Here is a 12,756-nt window from a genome sequence, read left to right on the forward strand (position 1 = left end):
CCTAGGTCAGAGTAATAAATCAAAATTCTGGTTCTTTGAAAAAAGTAACAAAATATATAAACCACGAGCTAAATTAGTCAAATGGAAAAGGAAGAAACACAACTACAAAATAAGAAAGACGAAGAAATAGACAAGGATGGGGCAAAAGACTGAGTGTGGGCTGCAAATGGGAACAGAATGAACCAGACTTTTTCAAATGAGTAGCATAAGTATCAAAATCACTCTAAACAGGAAGGGAAGGACAAGAAACATACCTAAGGTGGGGAAACATACCTAAGTCATTTTGGAACATAGTAGTTTGACTAGATACATTAAGACTAAAGCAAAGAAAAGCAACAACCTGCAAACGTATTGAACTTTAGCTAGTAGGTTCGTTTTCACAATAACATGAGTTAGCTATTCTGAAACTGCTTTGGGGGTCTTTTAGTATTGAGCAAATAAGTAAATATTTTGAGGGTAATTGGAATCAGATTTCTTACAGTTTGAGAAGGGTATTATAGATGTGGAAAGGGGAACTGGAGCATGTACTCTATGGTATTGACTGAAATTGGATATATCAGTATAAACTCAAGTTTTTAATATGTCATATCTATCTATCTATCTATCTATCTATCTATCTATCTATCTATCTATCTATCTATCTATCTATCCAAAGACAGAAATGGAAAGAGACATGGCTATCTTGCCCATCTATATCTACCTATACTATAGATATCTCAAATATCTTGTAGTTTCAGAGTACAAGGAAGTGCTTGAAAAATGGTAGGGACAATCAAAAGAACAGAGGAGTCAGCTTAGAGGGACTCCCACTAACCAAATGTAGGACAATCTTAACATCAAAATAAATAATAATAGTAACAGAGTATAATACACTGAATAAAACAAGAGTCTGTAGACCATTCTGATGTAAATGAATGAATAAATAAATGGAGAGAAAGAAAAGTTCTTCTTTGTAGCAGAATGCCAACTAATATATGTAGAAGGAACGGTGGAGTTAAGAAATCATCCTTTGGCAATCACAGTGGTAATAAATGATTTGGGCAAAATCATCAATTAATGCTAGTAGTTTAATGAGGAACTTGGTATTTACATAGTTCCAAATGATCTCACAGAATTCTTATTAATTACAAAGGCAAAAAAAAGTCACTACAGTGGAGAAACTTGGCATGCACCACCTTAACCAAGTGATCAAAGTTAACTTCACCATTGATGGTTAAAATACAAATTATGTACTTGCTCCTTTGATGCATGAGAACACAGCATTCCTCCTGTGGTGTTTGTGCTAAAATGCCATGAACAAAAAGCCAGTAATCCACTCAGGAGAAAACACTGGTCAAACCTAAACTGAAGAACATTCTACCAAATGTCTGGCCTATTCTCTTCAATAATATCAAGGTCAGGAAAGACAAAGAAAGATGGAAGGACTGTTCCAGATCAAAGGAGAATAAAGAGATGTGACAACTAATTTGTGATATTAGATGAGATTCTGGACCAGATTTTGTAAACTAATTTTTTTTTTTTGCTAAAAGGAACGTTTTTGGAACAATTGACAAAATTTGAGTTAAATATTTTAGATTAGGAAACAGTACTCAATTAATACCAATTTTTTGATTTTGATTATTGTATTTCAGTTATGTAAGAGAATGTCCTTGTTATTAGGAAATATATACTGTAGTATTTAGGGGTAAAGGGGCACAACGTCTGGTACTTACTCTAAAATGGAAAAATTGTATATACGAGGGAATGATAAAACACATACAGTAAAATATAAAACAATTGGGGGAATCTGGTTGAAGGGTAAACAGGAGTTCTTTGTACTATTCTTGCAACTTTTATATTAGTTAGAAATTATTTCAATTTAAAAAGTAAGAAAAAAGAAACATTTAAAAATATTTGTAAGAACATGTAGGAGAATACTTTTGTTCTATAGGATTTTTTTTTTGAATTCACATACAAAGCACAAACCATAATGGGAAAGAATGATCTATTTGAGTAGAGTAAAATGACATATTCATGTACAATAAAGAAATCTATAAATGGAGAAGACAAACCACAAATGATGAGAAGATAGTTGCTATGCCTAAGATTACTATCCAGAATATACTGTAAAAATTACAAATGATCAAATAGAAAAATCAGCAAAGATATGAATGGACAAGTCACAGAAGATGGTAACAAGCCTGTGAAAAGATGACCAACTGCACTAGGAATCAGGGAGAAACAAATTAAAATAACAATGGCATGCCATTTCACATTTATTCAGATGATTGTTCAAAATCATACAATTTGATAATACCTATTGTTGAAAGGATGAAAGGGAAAGGGGGACTTTCTTAATTGGTTCAAAGATTCTGGAGATCTAGTGCAGTTGAAGGTGTAAACAATTCCACCTTTAGGTATGTAGCCTAGATAATCTCCAAAGAAACTGGAGAGGGTTGTTCTTTGCATCATTGTTGATAACTAAGTGAAAAATTGGAAACAACCTCGTCGTCATCAACAGATGATATCAACAGATGACAACAGATGGATCAGTGATTCGTGGTATAATCATACAATTAGTTTAAAATGAATGAAATAGATCTATATGTGTTAACAGGTAGAAATCTCAAAAACAAAATCTTAGGTGAGAAAAGCATGTAGCAGAAATTTACAGTGTAAAATTTATAAACACAGAAAAACAATAATGTATGTTTTTGATGAAGAAAAAAGGAGATAGAGTCCCTGCCCTGGAAGAATTTGGGGGTATTTGAAGGGAGTCAAGTAAAAGCATGATTACAATGCAGTACCACAAAAGCCACCATTAGAATGGGCACCTAATACAGATGAAGGAGTGGAGAAGGTGGAGGAAGTTTTTCCAGAAATGACAAAGCCTTCCACACCTCTCTTCCACACTTAAAGGAGTCCTGAAAGATAAGAAGGGGTTACCCAGGTGAAAGATAGGAAGGAAGGGTGTTTCTAGCAGATAGTGACATTTGCAAAATCCCAGAGGAGAGAAACTGCAGAGCCTGGTTTGGAAACTGCCAGTGGTTTCTCGGAGCTAGAGTAGAGGAGGGGGGCAAATAAAGGGATGGAGGGCGTTCGTGGTCGCCTCCTGACATAGGCTCTGACTGGGCTAAGGAGTTGGCCTGCCTCGTGAAGGCTAGAAGAATACTGAAGCAGAAGAGTAACAGGTGCATCATGAATTATATAAGAGGATGGCTCTGGAGGCAAGATTAGTTGGGTTTTTTTGGGTTGTTGTTTTGTTTTAAAAGAAAACCAGACAAGAAATAATGGGGTGTCGATTGAGACAGAGGAGGTGGTGGCTGAGAGATACCCAGCGTGTCCAACCACTAGAGTAGGACTCAGGGAGGGATTAGCTGTAGGTGTGGGGAGAGGATCTCCTGGCTTGGGCATCTCGGGTGCAAGAGAGAGTGACAGAGGCTGCATTCTGTGCCACCTGACCCCGCCCCTGGCCACCATGATGGCACCAGGAACGAGCATCTTACAGATGTTTAGTTCAAATATAAAAAAATACAAAGGACTGAGGATGGTACTTAGCGCTGAATGGGATTTCTCCGTGGTGGTGGTCTCGGGGTGGTGGCGGGGGGCCGGGGGTGGCGGGGTGGGGGGGAGACGGATGGTGTATGGCTTTGGATTCATCTGAAACGTTTTAATTACAACATTAAAGCAGATGTAAGTGTAACATTTACTGGTGTTACATTTCTGTGAGCACACCGGTGTCATCTTATTTTCTGCACTTTTTTGTGTGCTTGAACTAAATTTCATAACCAAATGGCAAGAAATGTGCAAGAAACGGAGGAGCGAGCTTCAGTACATGAAAGGCTTTGAGCTCTATCAAAGGGTTAAACCTGCAAGCGGCGGGGGCGGGGAATGGTGTGGATGTCAGCCTTTGTGTGTGCACAATGCACGTGGAGAAAAAAGCCTTCCGAAACTGGTACCCGGCTGAGTGGGTGGGGTGGGCGGGGGGAGGTGCGCGCGGGGAGCTTTCCCCCAGCCCCGCCCCGGCCCCGCCCCGAGTGCCCGGTCCGCCGAGGCCTCTCCCCCTTCCGTGACGCCGCCTTCGGTCTCTAGGTAACGTGGGGTGGGGGTCAAACGACGCGGCCTCAAGGTGCCCGCTGCCTGCCGGCCCCTCTTCTCGGACCCTTGACCCTCAGACGGTCAACGCCATGGTCCTGCCGCTGCTGCCCTGCAACAGCTTCAACCGCAACGTGAGTAGTGAGGGCGCCCCAGGTCAGAGGTCCCGGCCGGAGTCTGGGGTCCAGGTGTGGCCACTTCTCCGGCCCCTACTGGAGGCCTCCTGACGCTGCTTCGCCTTCTGTATATTGGGCGCAGCTTGGACCAAAGTTTGTAGGCTGGTAGAACCCTTACTCGTATTTCTCCTTCCTCCTCTCTCCAGCTGCATCTGGGTGCTTTTCCTACATTAGATACAGAAGTAGAGTCCTTATAGGTGTTAGGACCCTTGAAGGTAGCCCATGGTAATGATGATAAACAACGTTGAGCGTTGAAGGTTTGCCGGGAGCTGTGTTTTAATCACTTTACACGGCATTAGATGTTCCCAACAGCACTTTGTATTAGCTACTATTTTTAATTCCCATTTTGCAGTGGAGGAAACTGAGGCACAGAGTGGTGAGTCAGTCACTCACTGGCCAGAGCTACACAGTCTCAGTGGTGAAGCTGGGTTTCCTGCAGGCAGCCGGTCTCCACAGCCCAGGAGCCTAATCACTATCCTTAATACCCTTTGCGAAAGAGTTTGCTGTGAAAGTGAAGAAACCTGGCACTCTCAGGGCTGATAAAGGGCGGATAAGGGTTTCACTGGTCTTTAAGGTTTGATCGTAAACTTTATAGAGAGAAGGATCCAAACTTGGAGGAGGTCTGTCTTCATTTAGAATTGGGAACGGTTCGTTTCAAAACAAGATGAAAGTGCCAAACAACACAATGCAACATTGAAAACCCTGAGCATGCAAGAACTTTTGCTAGTAAATAGCATCTTATTTAAACCATAGCAGAAAAATGATTCAGGTTTTTGTTTGCACTGGTCATTACTCTTTCCTTGGATTTTCCAGTTGTGTCTGTAGGAAGTAGGTAAGCAATACACTGATGGGAGGGAACTGGATGGAGCCACTCAAGGTATTTGTGTAAACCTCTGGTAAGTTTAGGAAGCAGGCAGCAGGTTGAAGCATTCGACTTTATGGATTCTAAACGGTGTCTGTATCGAAGATGTTGGCCCTAAAGTACCAGTTTTCTTTGTAGCTTCAGGCCACTGCATTCAGACCCCGCAGGTTGGCTGGCCAGTTCGACTTGTTTCCTGACCACTGGTTTGTGCATTTCTTGGCTGATGGGTAGAGGCTGGCCTTCCAGCCTAACGTTGCCCTTTGGTAAGATTAAGCCAGTCACACAAATTAAGCAAGACCCCCAAAAGGCAGGGCATGAAAAAAGATTCCAGAAGTAAAGAAGCATGCTGTGTAAAAGTAATTTTAATCAAAATTGAACTGAGAGCCCATAGCTTTGGGCCCAGCAACACTTCAGATCCACGGCTCTCACATGCAGTGATTAAGAGTGGGAAGGAAGAACACTGGTTGGATGAGATATTTTAAAATCTGCAAGGCTGTACTGAGTGTACTTTTGCTTTTTTTTTTTGTTTTTTTTTATTGTGAAGTATAACACATGTACAGAAAAATGCACAATGAATGATCACAGAAGGAACATTAAGAAAGAAAATATTACCAGGACTCCCAAAGCATCAATCTTGACTAGGGTTGCCAGATGTAGCAAGTAAAAATACATGTCCCAAATATTGCATGGGACCTACATATATTAAAAGATTCTTCATTATTTATCTGAAATTCAGATTTAACTGAGTAGTTTGTATTTTTCATGGCGACCCTACCTATGATCCTTTCTGGTCTTTATGCCTCTTATTCTCCAAAGGCAACCACTCTCCTGGCTGCTACCACTATAGTTAAGTTTGGCTTGCTTTTGAAATTTGTATCAGTGGAAATGTCCAATTTTTATTCTTTGGTAACTGGCTTTTTTTTTTTTTTTTAGCTCAACATTGTGAGATTTGTTCATGTGGCTGTCTGTAAAGATAGTTTGTATGTTTTCATTGCTCTAGAGTATTCCACTGTGTGAGTGTCATTTGCATACACTTTATACTCTTGATAGAGATTTGGTTTGTTTGGAGTTATTAAGAATAGTTTGGTGTAACTAGTCTTTCTTTCTTTTTTTAATCTTTATATTTATTTATTTTGGCTGTGCCACGAGGCATGTGGGATCTTAGTTCCCTGACCAGGGATGGAACCCCTGCTCCCCGCATAGGAAGCATGGAGTCTTAACCACTGGTCCACCAGGGAAGTCCCAACTGCGACTGTTCTTGTTCATGTCTCCCAGTACAAGTACAGTTGCCAGGTCAAATGGTATTCTTTTTTTTAATAAAGTATTTTTAAAATATATTTTTAAAATTTTTCAAATGGCATTCTTACATTCAGCTTTGGTAGATGCTGTCACAGTGCTTATACCGATTTAAGTTCCCACCAGCATTTTATGTTCCCTGCTGCTCCATATTCTTTCTAACACTCGATATTGTTAGTCTTTTACGTTTTAGTTATTTTGATCAGTGGGTGTAATTTAAAACTACAGTGACTCTGTAGTTTTAATCTGCGATTCTCTGATTCCTAATGAAATTGAGCACATTTCACACATTTATTGGTCATTTGGATATTCTCTTTTGTGTGGCGTCTATTTGCTTTTTGTCTAATTTCTATTGGGTTGCCTGCCTTTTTCTTAGTGATTTGTAGGAGCTCTATATAGATTTTGGATATGACTCCTATGTCAGATATTTGTGTTGTAAATATCTTTTAGTTTGTGGTTGGCTTTTTTACTCTTAATGTTGTTGTTGATGAAGAATTTTCCCTTTAAGTTAGTGCTTTTTGTTTCCTATTGAAGAAATAGTTCCTTACACCAAGTTTATGATGATATTCTCCTGTGTCATCTTCTGGAAATTTTGTTGTTTTTACCTTTCACATTTAAATCTATAATTTAACTAGAATACATTTTTGTGTGTGTGTATGAAAAGAGGTAGGTCAGGTTACATTTTTCCCGATGTGGATATTCAGTTAACCTAGAACCATTTGTTAAAGATCAAAATTGAGTAAATTTTAAAGAGCTTATTGGCTTTATTCAGTGATTCTTGAATCAGGCAGATGGAAAGGAGCTCTTGTAGGGAAGTTGTACTAGGCAAAAAATAGGATTGGTTATTGTAAGGTTACTTTCGTTTTAGGGGATGTCAGGGGTTTATCGGGCAGATTACCTAACTAATGCTGATCAGGAGATTCATGGTTGACTGGTTTAAGATTCTATTTCTGGGAGAGCCGAAACTGTAACTAAGTTAAATTTCAGATTGGTGACGTGGGGCTTAGCATAAGCAATTCCATTTAGGTCCTGTTGTCTTTAACACATTTTTGGAAATAACTACCTTTTCTTCACTTTTCTGCAAAGCTACCTTTGTCATAAATCAAGTGTCCAAAATATGTGTGGGTCTGCTTCTAGACTTGAGTGTATTTAAAAAATATATTTATTTACTTCATGTCTCAGACCAATAGGAGTGTGTGTGTGTGTGTGTGTGAACTAGGGAATGACAGTATACTTATTAGATACCTTGGGCTGTCATTCAACAAATCAGTATTTATATATTGAGTATCCTAGTATGTGCCCAAAGCAGGTGGTTGCATTAAAAACAAATTGTTACACTAGCCTTGAGGCTAAATGTGCTTTGTGTTGCCAAAAAATTGATATTTTTAAAAACTTGCACTTAGTTAAAAGATTGGATGTTCTCTGGCACAGAATGGTCAGAGAGTCAGTAAAGCCAAATGTGGCCTTTTTATCCCTGCCTCCCTCCTGCCTATTACAGAGCTTTGCCTGCTGAATTAAATTATCGAGAGAAAAACCTTGGCCTCCTGGAGATAGCATAATTACTGGCTGTTTGGGTTTAAAATTATAACACAGGCTAACTAACTTTTAAGGCTTTTTCTTAGAAATTAAAAAAGGAACTTGCTCCCCACCCTGCCTTAATTAGCTGCTGGTAGTCAGTCATGAGCAATAGATTGGTTTCTGTCTACAGCTAGGTGATGTGCAACCTCTCCTTCTATCTCTGAAATACAAGAAGTATTGTGCTTTCTAAAATATAAACACTTGTATCACTGATGACGTTAAAATTATTTTGATGTGAATTAATTGCAAACTTTAGGGAAAGATCACAATTCCAGACACGAAGTATCTTTTTTTTCCAAGAATTTACATGCTGGATTTGTATTGAGCTAAGAGAAACTCAGGCATATTGTCAAAAATGATGGGATATTAAAGTTAAAAGGGACATTTCCAGCCAAAGCTGAAAATCCTTTCTACAGCATTTGAGACAGATGGTTGTGTAGCTGATCCTGAATGCCTCTAATGAATAACGAGGAGCACACTTTCTGTTTTTTATGATGCTACCTCGCCACCATCTTAGCATGGTTTGTTGTAAATAGTCCAGCCTCTAATTTATACTGAAGCAACTGTTTCCTTAAGAAGAAGAAATTATTTGAATTCACAGCAGTAAAATAAAACAGAAATTTAGAATCTGTCTCTCTTACAGAAATACCTTGAAATTTATTTTTGTATTGATTAATATAAGCCTACATATTAATACAGGAAAAATCACTCTCTGGGAAATTTCCCAGCAATTTAAATGATAAACAACTGAGAGAGAGAAGCTCTGAGTAATACATAGTACACGTATTGATTTCCTCATGTGGTGTTAGCTGAGTCCATTTAAATTTAGCTCAATGACAAATCTAATCGTAAAACAATCACTTTATTCACAAGGTAGAGGGTTTGCCAGCCTAAAATTCTGCCTACAGATTCCTGGCTATGCTCTTAGTGGTCAATTCCATGGCCTTAAAATAACCTGCATCAGGTCCAAACCCCTTAACCTGAGACCCCAGGCCATTAGAGTTTGTCACTCATTTCGTGAGATCAATTTAATGAATCATGACCAGGATTTCAAAAAAAGAAAAAGAAAAAATTAAACAGAATAGAATAAAAAAAATCAGCATATTACGCTTGGGAAGAGTAAGTATTGTTTCATGAACGTTTATTTCTGTCACGTATGTACGTGAACTGGGTTGCACTAAAATCTATTTGTTATTGTGGCTGTAGTCAGCGTTTGAAAAACACTCATTAGAACCATCTCCACCAGGTCTTGCTGCTGATTTAAATTCTGATCTTCAGCATCCTTCAAGGCCAAATCTAGCCTCTTACCCTTCAGGAAGTCTCAACTGATCCTAGTCAGCCTTTCTCAGTTTTTTTTTTTGTGTGTGTTGTTGTTCTTTATTAAGGTAAAATTCACACGACATAAAATAAGCCATTAACCATTTCATAGTGAACAATTCAGTGGCATTTAGTACATTCACAGTGTTTTGCAACTGTCACCTCTGTCTAACTAGTTTGGAGACATTTTCATCACCCCACAATCTTTTTACCCCGGAGGAACCTTTGAAATGATTTTCAAGTCTTGGGGAACTCCTACATAAAAATGATTTCTATAGCCCGTGGTATGTTAGCATGATCCATGAGTTGTAGATACAATGATCCAATAATAATTGTGTCTTTTGAGTAAAGAGTAATAGTTTTCTGTAGATTTATTGATTTCAACCAATTAATTCATCTACTCTGTGGTTTCCTTTTCCCATAAAGGATGTTAGCTCTAATACAAGTGGGAGTGTACTAGGGGAAATGTCAGGCTTTTTTTTTTTTTATTGTATTGTAAAATTTCCTACTCGATTTCGCCTCTTTTTTTCTTACCCAAGTAGGCCTAAAATTCCTCTCATAGTTTCTACTATAGAGGGTACTGTAAGGTGTGAAATGTGGTATATGATATGAGCAAGAGTAGTTTTCTCCCTTATTTAAAACTAAAAATGACTTTTAGCCAGGTTTTCTTAAGAAACAAACAGGTAGTTAAGCTTAGCTTTCCTTTCTTTCCTTTTCATACATTAAAAAAATTCGCGAGGTAGCTTACATTTCTGTTAAATAACTTTTAATCCCAGGTGGGATTTACTTTTTCAAAAAGTGGGTTCAGCTGATTTAATTTAAATTAAGGTTCTAAATTCATTTTAATTAATGCTGTTTACAGCCTGAAAATATAGGCAGTGTTAAATAAGCAAAGCTACTAAAATCATATTGACAAAGCAATATGAATAAAAATACAGCCTAAGATACAATTTTATGTGAGACCTGACATGATCAGGCTCAAATATACAGGCTCAAATATACAATCATTATAATCTTGATCTCCTTGTAGACCTATATATATAAGAATATGATTTTTTCAAAACTAAAAGTAAAGAATAAAAATGAGCTCTTCAGTGTGAAACTGATGCTTGTATTTTGCTACATAGACACGCAATTCCGAGTCAGATTTGAGATAAGCACCCACAGATTTCATTTTCAACTGAAATGAGATGATTTCTCACCTTTCTCTTGATACTTGTTAAACAAGGAAAGCTTTGCTTATATATGTGAGAAGTTGAAAACTGCAGCAAAATGCTCACTGCTTTCCTATGAATGGTAGATACTTGATTTTCATGTAAATTTGCAACTGGCCATAGGTGTATGTTTAATTTTATAAGAAATTGCTGAACCGTCTTCCAACATGGCTGTACCATTTTGCATTCCCACCAGGGCCAAATGAGAGTTCCTGTTATTACGAATTCTTGAGAGCACTTGGCATTGGCAGTGTTTTGGATTCTAGCCAATCTCATAGGTGTATAGTGGTAACTCATCTTGATTTAAACTTTTATTCCCCTAATGGCTTAGGAATGATGTTGAATACCCTTTCCTGTGCTTATTTGCCATCCATATATCCTCTTTGGTGAAATGTCTGTTCGTGTCTTTTGCCCATCTTTAATTGGGTTGTTCCTTTCTGTTGAGTTTTGAGTTCTTTACATATTCCAATACAAATCAGTTGTTGGATGTGTGGTTTACAAATATTTTCTCCCAGTCTCTGGCTTGACTTTTCATTCTCTTAAATGAAAACATGTTTACATTTTTAAAGATAAAATACCACATGAATCCAAACATATTTAAAATGCTAAGTAAGGATTATAGGATTTTTATTTTTCTTTGATTCTTTACTTATCTTTTACTTACATTGAAAACCTTGATTCACAAGGACATTAGCATTATTATTTGCTTTATCCTACCATAAATAAAAGTATGTATCCATATACTATTTTTGGATTACTAATAACATTATTATTAACAATTTGAGTTTTGAAAATAGTTTGATTTCTTTGTAGTTCTTATTATTTGTAGGATGTATCCCCCTAGGAATGTATGGTCAAGTTATTGGGTTTTAATTTCATTTAAGGATGATTAAGTTACCAACTTGATACCCAGTCAGGCTGATTGTTGCATTTTGCTTTTGATTTTTTACTTAAAAGTTTTTGTTTTATTATGATGTGAAAGTAAAACATTTCTGTGGCTTCAAAGTCAGATTTACAAAGTGAGGTGCATTCAGACAAGTCCTAGCTTTTCTCCCTGTCCCTTCAGTCTTGTTCCCTCCCTCCCTCCCTCTAAAAGTGAGATTAAAAACAGTGTTTAGCTTAGGTTATCCTTCCTTTTTGTTTCTGTTTTTTAAAATAGCAAATTCTTAACTAGGTTTATATGGCCTCGTTAAATAAACGGTAGCATACTCTATGTATTCTCTTGCGCCTTCCACTTTTCCTTTTAACAGGTGTATCTTGGAGATTTCTTAATAGTTGTATACAGAGCTATACTCATTCCATTGGAATGTGTATTCCATTTGTAGCTGCCTAGTACTCCACGGTGTGGCCATACCATAGTTTGTTTAACTCATCCCCTTTTGATGTATAGTTGTGTTATTTCCAGTCTTTTGCTATTATAAATAATGCTGAAATAAATAGCCAAAGTTGTGCTTCAGAAGAAGACATCAAAAAACTGAAAAGGCAACTACAGTATTTTATGGGGAGAAAATAGTTGCAAATCATATATATGATGAAGGATTTATATCCAGTATATATAAAGAACTCTAAAAACTCAACAATAAAGAGACAATCCAGTTAAAACTGGGCAAAAGATCTGAGTAGACATTACTCCAAAGAAAGTAGAATAGCCAATAAACACATGAAAAGATGTTCAACATCATTAGTCATTAGAGAGATGGAAATTAAAACCACAGTGAGATATTACTTCACACTCACTAGAATGGCCATAACAAAAAAGACAATACCAAGTGTTGACAAGGATGTGTAGTAATTGAAACCCTCTTATATTGCTGGTAGGAATGTAAAATAGTGCTGCTGCTGTGGAAAAGTCTGCAGTTCTACAAAAGTTTAAACAGAGTTACTATATGACGTACTATATAATTGTAGCACTCCTAGGTATATACCCAAGAGAAAAGAAAACATATATCCACAAAAAATGTGTACATGAATGTTTATAACAACATTATTCATAATAGCCAAAAAGTAGAAACAACCCAAATGTCCATCAGCTGGTGAATGGATAAACAGAATGTGGTATATCAATACAATGGAGTATTATTTAGCCATAACAAGGAATGAAATACTAATACATGCCACAACATAGATGAACCTCAAAAACATTATAACACAAGGGATATGCAAAAGACTACATATTGTATGATCCCATTTATGTGAAATGTACAGAATAGGCAAATCTATGGTGACAGAAAGATTAATG

The 12,756-nt window shown here is 37.3% G+C and overlaps 1 protein-coding gene across 1 annotated transcript in view; it reads left to right on the forward strand.

Annotated features, from left to right (window-relative positions):
- Window positions 1-4,137: 4,137 nt before the first annotated feature.
- Window positions 4,138-12,756, forward strand: part of EFHC2 (EF-hand domain containing 2) — a 190,195-nt gene continuing 181,576 nt past the window's right edge. Inside the window, exon 1 of the mRNA XM_057717317.1 lies at window positions 4,138-4,208. Within this exon, the coding sequence (XP_057573300.1) occupies window positions 4,167-4,208 (42 nt within the window). The 5' untranslated portion in view covers window positions 4,138-4,166. The remainder of the gene's footprint in view (window positions 4,209-12,756) is intronic.

Source organism: Hippopotamus amphibius, chromosome X (genome assembly GCF_030028045.1).
Source record: "Hippopotamus amphibius kiboko isolate mHipAmp2 chromosome X, mHipAmp2.hap2, whole genome shotgun sequence".
Taxonomy (NCBI): domain Eukaryota; kingdom Metazoa; phylum Chordata; class Mammalia; order Artiodactyla; family Hippopotamidae; genus Hippopotamus; species Hippopotamus amphibius.